Source organism: Gopherus flavomarginatus, chromosome 4 (assembly GCF_025201925.1).
Source record: "Gopherus flavomarginatus isolate rGopFla2 chromosome 4, rGopFla2.mat.asm, whole genome shotgun sequence".
Taxonomy (NCBI): Eukaryota; Metazoa; Chordata; order Testudines; family Testudinidae; genus Gopherus; species Gopherus flavomarginatus.
Window position 1 is genome coordinate 188759696 of NC_066620.1, and position 12322 is coordinate 188772017.

Here is a 12322-nt window from a genome sequence, read left to right on the forward strand (position 1 = left end):
TGGCCTGATGTGATGTGGGACCATGCCAAACTGAAGTGAGAGTCAGTCCAAAAACACAGGAGGAGCAAGGATCCAAGGTGGAAACTGGTATAGCGCCCTCAGGCACACCTTCTAAAAGCCTGCTTGGGTCCAACGGAGTAGCTATGCAACCCGGCAGTGAGATTGAGGTGGATGGGAGCAACTGATGGCGCTTGTAACCTCTGCCCTTTCTTTTGTACAGGTCCTGTCTCAGTGGTGGAGCCAAGAAATGGGCTGGCTGTTGAAGCCATACCTTTCCAAAGTGGGAGGGAGAAAAGACAGGGTCTGCCACAGGGCTCTGACCAGACTTATTACCAACTTGTAAATGGGCAGGGCCGCCTTAAATGGTGCTGCTGCATCTAGAACGTCAATAAGGCTGAGAGAGAATTCCTAGAGCTCCTCAGTCTCTAGCCCCAGATTAGCTGCTACCCGCTTCAGAAACTCCTGATGGGCTCTAAAGTCACCTTGCGGCAGTGAGCCACTCGGTCCCAATATGTTCTTGTCTGGGAGGGAGCAGGAGGAAGAAGAGGCCTCGACTGGAAGGTGAGGGCTTTTTTCTCATCTTCAATTTTAATTACCTCCATGTGGCCCACGTCTTGTACATCAGTACTGGGAGTCGGTGTTCAGTGCAAAGCGGAGTGAAGCAGGATCCCACTCCTCAGAAACAGCCGAGTACGACCAGTGAGAAGACGGACATGGTACTGAGGGAAACCCTCATGGGTTCCTGAATGGCCATTGAACAGGCCAATGTTTCCTAAACCGGGGTCGTCGCTTGTGTAGGGAAAGCCCCGGCGGGCTGGGATAGTTTGCTTACCTGCCGCGTCCTCAGGTCCGGCTGATTGCAGCTCCTACTGGCCGCGATTCGCCGCTCCAGGCCAATGGGGGCTGCGGGAAGCAGTGGCCAGCATATCACTTGGCCTGCACCGCTTCCCACAGCCCCCATTGGCCTGGAGCTGCGAACCACAGCCAGTGGGAGCCGCGATTGGCCGGACCTGAGGACGTGGCAGGTAAACAAACTGGCCCGGCCCGCCAGGGGCTTTCCTTACACAAGCGGAGTCCCAAGTTTGGGAAACACTGGCATAGGCCATTGTCCATCTGGCCAGGTGCTGGTGGGGGCACCTACACTGAGGTCCAGCAGCACATAGGGCAGGTACCAGTGGTGGCTCTTGTGCTGGGTGTAGGGTTCCACCTAAGACTCAGACAACGAGTCCTCTGGAGGTGACCAAGGGGAATGGATCTCCTCACTTCAGCCATCTGGTGCCGAAGGTCCGGAGACCAGTGGCTCAGGCAAGAGGAGTTAGTCCAGCAACCATCAGGGGCAGTAACAAGGAACTGAGTGGGTGTGGGGCCAGTGGCACCCCATATACCGCCACACAGAGGGTGCTGGAGTCAACACGATGGATACCACTGAGGGAAAAATCTCCAGCAATAGTCCATGCTGTGCGCATGCACCTAACATGGTATGGATATGAGCAAGCACTTGAAGAAGAAAAAGAAGTTAAGGGTTCATATTAAGCAGATCAAATGCTATTTTTACCTTATTTCAATTAAAAGTAAAACGAGGCCCATTATCACATTAAGTTTAGTCCCAGACGACTAAACAAATTTGGCTTACTGCAAGCAAAGTGTCAGTCAGGGTTCTGAATATCTATACAGGGAAAGGATCAGAGAATCTGTTCAGAGAATGGGAACCTGGAAAGCCTTATGGAATTTGTACAATGAAAGATGCAAAGCCTGAAGGCATAAGCCACCTAATATGTAGCCTAATAATATCAGTACAGATAGGGTGGTCCAATCGGACATTTACAGCTACAAGGTTCCATTATATTTTATTTATTTATTTGGATTTAACATTTAAAAGAACACTTATTCAAAAGCACCCTGAAAATAATCAGACTTACAGTAACAACCTGGCAACATACATAACTAATATAAAAATAAATTAACTCTGCCAGTCAGCAGCCTTACATAATCAAATTAAGTGTACATAAGCCATGCTGGTCCCAGGATATTAGAGAGACAAGGTGGGTGAGGTAATATCTTTTAATGGACCAACTGCTGAAGTTGGTCCACTAAAAGATATTACCTCAGTCATCTTGTCTCCCAAATAATCAAATTAAGATAGACAACCCATTTACCTGTGGAATAGAATCACTGTGGCATTAACAAAATGAAGTAATTAAATGATGCTAGAAATGAAGACTATTATACTTCTCAATAAGCTTATAAAATACCATATGAGGGAAAAAGACACCAGTATTTCAGGGTACATTTGCAGTTACTATAAAAGGATATTGCTCAAAAATATATTACAAAAAAAATACTGGAGAAAAGAAGTTAGATAGGTTGCAAAGGAAGTAGAACATATTTTGTATGTAGACACAAATTGTATATGCAAATATACGCAAATTCTAGCACAACATAGCAGAAGAAAGCAGTAAAGTAGCATCCTTCAGGCCAAAATAAACTCCTGTTAAGTCAAAGCCGATAAAACAAAGGAACACCAATACTAAAATGTGAGAGAGACATTTTAAAACGAAGGGTAATGAACATAACACTTGTGCATTCACGCAAAGTTCATGACAACTTACGGTACCTTTGTAGAGTAAAACACAACGGGAGGAGGGAAAATATGTGTAATTACAGAGTAATTTCACGGTTTACTTTTTACTCTTCCCTTAACAAGAACAAAGTGTAAACTGAAAAATACAGATGATTTTAAAAGTCTGCTTTAAAATGTTATTAGTAGTCCAAATAAGGCTTTTTTATAGCCATATGAGTTTATCTTGAAACTATCATATTAAAGAATGTAGTCCATTAGGCAGTACATTTTAACATGTGGGCAATGAAAAAATAGAATATTTTGAATACTAGCAATAAGCAGTCCCAATCAGTGCATCACACTTCATCAGTCACTTTACTTTTATCTAAATTTTTAAGTTGAAAACCACTAGGTGGTGCTGTCGGAGCAATTGTATATAGTAATAAATATACAGGGCTATGTAAATTGTTACCCTATCAGTAACAATTTCATTTATACCAAAGTGTCAGTTTATAAACTGCTCCAAGATTACTAATGTTGAAATTAGGAGTTGTCTCATGAGCTGTTCAAACATTTGGTTAAAGAATGAACACAGAGAAATTCATAAACATACATGCTCCCAGAAATAACACAGAGTAGGTCTCTTTCCTTTGTCGCCATCCCAGAACAGTTTATTATGAGCCAATGTTACAAAACACAGAATGTCCCTCCCTCTACTTAAAAATTAGATAGCAAGGAATATTCTGCCAATCAAGAAGCTCAATTAGCTGAACATTCCTTTATTCCTTACATCCCTGAGTAATTTACAATAAAATAAAACCAGAACATTCTCTATCTTTGTGGTAGACAAAATATTTAATTTGCATACTTACTTCATCCATTTTCATACAGGTGCCAAAATCTGCCAACTTCAGATGCCCATGTTTATCCAAAAGCATATTGTCAGGCTTCACATCTCTGTGTATCAAGCCCATGGAGTGAATTGCATCCAGAGCAAGGACAACTTCAGCTGTGTAAAATTTGGCCCATTTTTCAGGCACATCATAATTGCTCATAAGGTTTACAAGATCTCCACCCGGCATGTATTCCATTACCATGTACAAGTATCGGTCATCTTGAAAGGCACAAAAGAGCTAAAGCAGAAAAGAAGGAAAATTACTCGAGGGATGTTTGAAAAAGCAACCATTTTTCTATTATGGTTTCATAAAACTCTGTTCTTAGATAATCAGAGATTTTCAAGATTGTTGTAAGGCAAGTTCAATTTTTTTTAAAGTTTCTAATAAAGACTTTGTTTAATTTAACAGTAATCTAACATCTGCTAACCCTTAAAACTGCCTTATCTCACAATCTTAAAAAACTACTAATTTCTTATTTATTCCATTTATTAAGTGCATCTCATTCTGTTTCTCAGCATGAAACCCAGTGTAATGAGGCATCATCGAAATGTCAGCTCCCTCTGAAATACAAGTACAATTCAGAGTATGGAAATAGCTAAAACAGACGTTGGTGTCTCTAAAATTGCTTTGAAATTTCATTTCTGTATTATGTTATAGCTCCTAAATAATTACATAATTATTATTTGGAACTAATTACTGCTGTTTTCCTCTAACATCACCAAGCAAAAGTAGAAATGATAAATGCAGGTTAATGTGTCTGTGAAGCAGAGATGCACGAAGTGATTAATTTTACTAATAATTAAATATAGCTTGGTATATATTACAGTTAATATTTTAGGTTACTGGTGTATTGAAAGTAAGTTTAATTTTAGAGGGTTTCACTGAATGCACTCTAGGACTTTCACCTCTAAACCCCATCCATTTGAAAACAGCCCAAGTATGGCCATGCCATTATTATGTAATTGGTCAGTGGCCAGTATTAAAATGAGACGGCTGTACTTACCTTTTACATACAGAGAATCACATCTACACACTTGAAAATCTTTTAATTATAACTATTTAATTCTTAAATTAAAAGTGCCAAGAATTTTTTCCTGCATTTAGGTTTTCATTGTTACAGATTATTGAGGTACACGGGTGCATAAATAGATACTTTATACTTAAATCCACTTTCCTCCTCCCTAATATATTACATAATGACACAATGCAATGTTTGTGACCTCGTGATTGAGCCATATTATAAACACTAATAAAATTAATCTGGTAAAATAGATTAGTAGAAAAAATTTCAGTTCGCTCAGATATTTTTCTAACTGCAATCTGTCTCACAATTTTCCCTTTACACAAAAATTATTACAATTTCAAGTAGAGTACACATTTGAGGCTGTTATAAAATTCCAATTCATTTTATACTGCAGCAGAAGTGATCAAGCTAAAAGTTAACCTATCAATATGGACAAACATAAACTAAAAAAAAAAATCATTGATCCTGATTCTCAACTCAGTTACACTGGTGTGACTTTTAAATTGAGATCAGAATCTGACCCATTATTTGAATTTATATGCATATTCAAAACTGACCCCCAAATTAAACACATTTAACTTAAATTTAAAAACTACAGAAAAACACTCCTTACTTGAACCACCCAGGGACTGTTGGCAAAGGCCATGATATCTCTTTCTTCCCAGAAAAAGGCTGAATCTGATCTTTTTATCATTTCAAATTTACTAAGAAGCTTCATTGCATAAACCTTCTGTGACGTTTTATGGCGAACCTGTTGGTTAAAAATGAGGGAAAAAATTGTGTTTTTAAAAACAGAGCTTTAAAAAAACAAAATAAAGCTAATTTCTTACCTGTTAATTGTTTTCTGTGATGGGGTGGCAAGTCCCCTACATCAGGTGGTCACTAATCCAGATTTCTATGTCTGCAATTTCTAGGCAGTCAGGAAATCTGTAACTAGTTGAGACCTTCCAAAGCCAGAGGAAAAAAACCTTATACTTACTTCTAGCCATTCTGCCAGAGTCTGTTAATCAAATAGGGTAATTTAGAGGGTGTCTACACTGGAGTCACCATATGAAAGAAACAAACAGGCAAGAGTAATTTGTTCTTCACTGATATGCTGCCACCTTTATAAACAATGGGTTGGCACAGCAGTGACCTGACCTTACTCAAGAGACACTGCCTTTAATGAGACATGCACCAAGCTTGAGATTCAACTGGGAGGTTGGTACTGAGAGAGATTTCTTCTGAAACTGCTCCTTGAGTACAGAACATCCAAATAGTCTAGAACTCTTAATAAGAATGGAGATAAGATCAAAGTTAGCTGATATGCTCCTCCTTCCCAAAAGACTCACTGGTTTAAGACAGACAACCCCAGGAAGCCAGCATCTAGTCAAATGGATTCCTATGTCAACTGATTGAGACTATTACTGCAACAAAGCACTTGGAGAGAGGTTCCTGAAATTAGTCTTAGAACTTTGGGATTTCCCAAAATTCAACCGGAACAGTCTATCTACTCCAGCAAGAATGACAACTAGCAGGAAAAGGGCATGAAAATGACTGACAGATGACAGAGATATAACCATATACTAGGGACAGCCACATCCTTGAATTAGCACTGCTCAGATCAAACTTCACAATGCTTTTTGAAAAGGTATCCAGATCTAGAACAGGCTAAAAATAAGATGTAATTACTGAAATATACTTTTACTGCAAATTCACACATGTAAATAGTGACACTGAAATCTATCAAACATTGACGAGTCATTTTCATCCACCCATTTAGAACACACACGGCCCACACTGAGACAACAAAATAAACCAATACCTGAAAGCCATCAGGGCATGTGGAACAAGGGTAGAGGAAAAACATATTTTTACATCTTAAAGAATAATGGTTGCAATCCCTTGTACATTTTTATTCTAACAAGTTTAATTGCAGATTTTAATATTCACAAATGTCTCTTTTTTTTAATACTATTGAGCTTTTTGTTTCAATAGTACTTGGAGCAGTAATTTCAAAGCTTAATTATACATTGTTCAAAATATATTGCCTTTCATTTTAAAATGTGTTGATTTTTAACTTTATAAGATATCATCTTGTTGTTCTACTACAATAAAAGGTAAATAAGAACACTTGACTGACCTTTTCTATAGATTTCATTATTTTATATATCCTTATGTCACAGCGTATATAAACTGTCTCAATATTTCCATGTCTGTAATCATTTTACTTGCCCTTCTCTAGACCTCTTCTAATTCTGTTATATTCTTTTTGAAATGGAACAGCAAGAACTGCATTCAAACATCTCATCTATCAATAATAGTATGGTAACATTACAGTGTTATTCTCTATCCCAGTGGTCTCCAAACTTTTTTGATTGCACATCCCTATCAATAAAAAAATTGAGCACACACCCCCTGCTGCGCCAGCTCTACCATTTTTGCCAAAGCAAAAAAAAAACACCACCACGCTCCTCCTGCCACACACCACCACACCACCAAGGATCCTCTTGCACACCCCTTGGGGTGCACCCATCCCACTTTGGAGACCACTGTTCTATCCTATTCCTAAAGCAAGCTAACATTTGTTTGCCTTTTTTTTTTTTTTTTAAAAGCCAATGCTGAGGAAATGCTTTCATTGAACTATTCACAGTTATATCCTAAACATTTTCCTGCGTTTATTGCAACTAATTTAGAACCCAATATTTACGAGTAACTCCACTTGTTCCTTCCAGTGTGTTACTTTACATTTGTCTGCATTTAATTTCACCTGCCAGTCTTGCCCAATTGTCTATCTTGTTCCTCATAACATTAGTCTTGAGTAGCCTAAATTGTGTCATTTGAAATTTTATCACCTCAATGTCGCCTTCTTTTCCAGTTCATTAAAGTATTAAAACAACGTCTCACTACAAACCCTTCGGGCAATCCACTTTAGTCTCCTTCAATTGACCATATATTCCTATTTGTGCTCCTAATCAGTTCCTCAGTCCATTAAGGCTCAAACTGAATAAATGGTCTAAAACTTGTATTACAGTCTAAATGAGAACTCACAAAATCTGGAATAGTTCAGGAAAACTCTACGGTAGGCAGAGTCTGGACACACGACCCTGTGGAGACATCTGATAATCCCTGTGACATAAAAGAGACTAACTGGAACTTTAGGGACCCATTAAAGGCTTTTAGTGTTCTTAAAGGGATGGATTCAGACATTATGACACAATATAGTATTGAAGTGAAACAAATATTCAAAGGACAGATGTCTGAGTTCTCCTAAAGCTTCTTTTGATGACTAAAACAGATATCTGAATCATACAGAATACAAATGTATTGCATCTTAGATATATGCCTGCATCTCCCTTTTTGGTTTTACCAAAGGGATTCAGCTTTCTTTTACATAGTAAATAACCTAAATTGGTAAAACCAGTATCAGAAGGTTAGAGATTTGATTGGTGTATTCCAGGACAGACTATTTAGTAAAATCAACTAGAAAACTATTGATCAGCTAGTGACCAATTAAGTTATGCAATTAAACATTGTTTATTTTAAGGATGTATCGATTTGCATAACAGCATGTATCTTATGGTCCTATTGATCTCATAGTAAAGTCTTTAAAATGTGCACAGCCTCTTGCCCCGTCTGTAACCATGGAAACCTCAAACAACCACCTCATTCTGAGGAGCTGCAGACATTACAGTTCCTTGAGACAATAAGCGTTGTAGGAGCAGAAAAATAATCAAGGCACAAGACACTATGGAAAGCAGCCAAAACATGTCTAGAAACATCATTAGGTATGTATATATTATGTTCTTGAACACATGAGCTTTGTGCTGCCTAGACAGGTATGCACATTTTAGGGATCAGCCTCTTACACAGCCTGTTACTAGGCAACAACTTTCTAGATGGTTAGCTCATGGGAACTGTAGATTTAAAGAAATTACCCATATGCTGAAATACCTCTAAAGCATATACAATATAAGGCATTAAGGAAATGTCCTCACATAAGATTACTTGGAGAACTAATTCTTTTCCCATTCCAAATATCAACATCGTGCATAGAACTGTTGAATGCACTGAAAGCTGTATTACATACACCAGAGCTTCTATAAATCCTTTTGCTCAATTGCAGAAGAAATATTGGCACAGAGGCCCTCAGAGAAAAACCTACTCATCAGAGGAATTGGGACAAAGTTGCCTAGGGTGAGCCCTAAGTCATGCCACCAGTTTATGATCCCTAAGCAAACACTCACTACTGGGGAATCAGAGTAGCAGTTCTGCAGTTGGTGTGGCATGCACAGCTGACTTTACGCCAAAGGAAAGTTTCCTGCCACTAGAGAAATTCTCCACTGGCCAGTTACAGGAAGAAACCAAATTCTACGTAGCACATGTGGAGTGCAAAGCAGTGCCAATGGAGACAAGAATCTGTGTCACTGACTGGGCTGGGGGTGTCAAATTATCAGGTGGCTAAAAACATTTCCTGAGAAAACTGCAGAATACATCCATTATCTCAGTCAGCACTGAGGAACAGAAGTACCTCAGGACAATGAATAACTGTGGCAATGACATATCCATAGATTTGCTGTGTCCTGAGCAGGCCATGTGTGTGAAAAGACCTAGGGGAGATCTGTCTTGTAGTATCAATATGGCCACCAGTGAAGCAACTAATTTAGAGGCATCTAAGATAAAGAATTATCAAGTCATTTAATCAAAGCAGTGCGTATGTGTGAGCATGTATATATGTATGTTCACTGAGGTGCTAACGTTTTTCTAGGCACCCGTGAAATTGTCTTATGCTGTAAACTGCATCCAAATGCACTGAAATGAGATGCCAAAGTTGAAAGGAAACTTATATCAAAATATAGGGGGAAAAGCTGTCAAATTTCCTTCATGTTGCCACCAAGTACTAAAGCTACTTTGATTCATCTATGCTTCCTTAAAGCATCACAATTACTCTATAGCCTGGTCCCTGCTTCATTAATGAAATGTAAAACAAATTAATGGTGTTTTAAAAGACATGTCTCTCCGAGACACATTCTGCCATCACATAAGAGGTGCACTGAAGACCCTCCCAATCACTATATCAAAAGGCAATCTGCATATTGAGGAAATGTTGTGGCTGTTCTAAATAGCTTTCTCCATGCATCAAATCTAGTACTGATAATGGTGCCAAGTCTTGTCATGGAGAGATAAACTTAAAATCCTAGGGTGCAGAAAGGTTTTGAAAGTAACCTAAAATTAGGGTGACCAGACAGCAAATGTAAAAAATCGGGACAGGGATGAGGGGTAATAGGAGCCTATATAAGAAAAAGACCCAAAAATTGAGACTGTCCCTATAAAATCAGGACATCTGGTCACCCTACCAAAAATATCACAAGATATGCTGCTGATGCAATAAAGAGGTAAACTTAGTTAAAGCTGCTACAGAGATGGAGCCAGAGTTAGTCTCCTAATGGAGGAGGTTTCAGCTCGTAGAGACAAAAGACACATCTGCTCCTTTTATCTAGGCTAGCATTGAAACATGCACCATGCCAGCAGGCAGAGCAGATGCTATAGACAATGCACTACATGTTTAATGATAACAATTAAGTGGTAGCCCATTTACACACATCTTGACCAGTGTGGTCTTCAGGAACTCCATAAGACTGCAGAGATTTAACAGTGAAATTGTACAATACAGATATGCTATCCAGAGACACTGACTGCCCGAAGGTATGGTAAATGGACCTAACATACTCTGCAACTAGGGGTAGGCCTTTCCCTACTGTGTACCCCGGGAGCTCTTACGGTAAAGGATTATGCCAGTCAGCAATATCGCTGGACCATAATCCAGTACTTTGTGATAAGGCACAAGAAAAGAAACACAGGAAACCACTTATATTTGAATTTCAATCAATCAGATTTCCCCTCCAAGAGAAAACAATATGCAAAACACATACTGAATACACATTACCCTCCTTCGTATAAACTATTGGTCATAATCCAAACATACAGTACAGTAACTACTCCTCACTCAATGCGTAATAAAAAAATTGGCAGTTGAAGATAGATGAATCCTATTCACCCTCCCATCATGTGACTTCTACATTCTGAGCTTGCCCATCAGCTATTGGTCTCCCTACACCCAAAGCTAGAATCCAAGAGTGGAGTTTTATTTCTTTTGGAGTATCAGAAAATTGCTTTTCCACCAAAGTCAGAGACGGAGACCAATTGGCTCTGGGCTCACTCTGAAGGGCTGACATCTGAGTACGGGAGATTTGTTAATCTATGCACAAGACTAAATGCCACAAAATGTGTTGTCCCCAGCTGAGTAGGCAGAACATGGAAATTGGGGAAACTAATCCCCATTAGCTCTCCTTTCTTGGGGAGGTTTCACATAGGAGCTGCAAATTTGGAGGGAGTTGGCTTTCACTGCACGATGACCCTTCTGCTAGACAGGTCAATGTGCCATCTTTTTGGCTTGCTTTAGTACAGAAATATATTTATGATGCAGAACGGTATGCACTGTTCAGAGAAAATGTAAATGTTCTGGATTTTGTTGATTTAATTCAGATCTTCAACCTTATTTTACTCATGGTGGAGAAATCAAAAACACTCTCACTATTCAACTTGGAAAAGAGATGGCAGAGGGGGAATGAGATAGAAATCTACAAAATCCAGAATGATGTGGAGACAGTGAATAAAGAAGTGTTGTTTACCCTTTCACATAATACAACAATCAGAAGTCACCCAATGAAATTAATAGGCAACAAGTTTAAAAACAAACCAACAAACAAACAAAATTCTTCACACAACTCACTGCCAGGGGATGTTGCGAAGGCCAAAAGTATAACTGAGTTCAAAAAAAGAATTAGGTAAGTTCATGGAGGACAGGTCCATCAATGGCTATTAGCAAAGATGCTCAGGGATGCAACCCCATGTTCTGGGTGTCCCTAAACCTCTGACTGCTAAACGCTGGGACTGGATGACAGAACGGACCACTGGATAAAATGCCCTGCTCTGTTTACTCCCTCTGAAGCATCTGGCATAGGCCACTGACACAAGACAAGATACTAGACTAGATGAACCACTGGCCTGACCGAATGTGGCCATTCTTATGTTATTATGGTGCCCTCTGTTTTTAGAGCCTGTCAAAGCAAATTCCTATCTTGGTTGTAAACTGAACTATATGTTTTAATTATTGCAAATCATCATCCATGACTGTTTGAAAAGACTTATGATAATATTCTGAATGCAACAGAAAGCGATGGGGCTTAGAGTTCAACAATTTCAACTTGTATTGAATCTTCTGAAGTCAAAATGTCTATGTATGCCCTCATCATGACTAATGTTAGCACAGAGCCACAAATAGTATTTTTCAGTTCATTGCTATTCTAGACTCAGCAATAGGAGCACAGAACATTATGGTTTTTATAGATTAGGCTAATAATTACAAAATTGAGTGATTTTTAAAAAATTAGATATATAGAATTCATAGACTTTTGGGCAGTTTATAAACACCCTTATAGTAGAGCAAATATAAAGTCTAAATTATATCATTTAAAAATAATGACTTGGGATCTATCATTTCAAGTTGGAATGAAATTATAAAAAGATCTATGTAAATCTGAGTGTGTTAAAATTCCCTCCCTCCATCCCCAAACAATTATTTTAGGCCTTCTTCTGGTGCATTTGCTGAAACCAATGCCAGGTCAAAAACACATGTATTTTTATCTGAACATATTATGAAAGTTAACACACATTATAACATTCATTACCCTCTTCCTCCTGTCTGATGGAGGTAGGACTGTACTCCACACTAGCCCATTTGCACTTTGGCTTTCTCCGCTAGCCCATGAACCAAGTACATATCTACAGCACCTCTCCTAA

At 38.8% G+C, this 12322-nt stretch overlaps 1 protein-coding gene across 1 annotated transcript in view; it reads right to left on the reverse strand.

Annotated features, from left to right (window-relative positions):
* Positions 1-12322, reverse strand: part of ROCK2 (Rho associated coiled-coil containing protein kinase 2) — a 158858-nt gene that overhangs the window by 71970 nt on the left and 74566 nt on the right. Inside the window, exons 4-5 of the mRNA XM_050950609.1 lie at positions 5094-5231; positions 3433-3693 (exon numbers count right to left, since the gene is read on the reverse strand). Of these exons, the coding sequence (XP_050806566.1) occupies positions 3433-3693; positions 5094-5231 (399 nt within the window). The remainder of the gene's footprint in view (positions 1-3432; positions 3694-5093; positions 5232-12322) is intronic.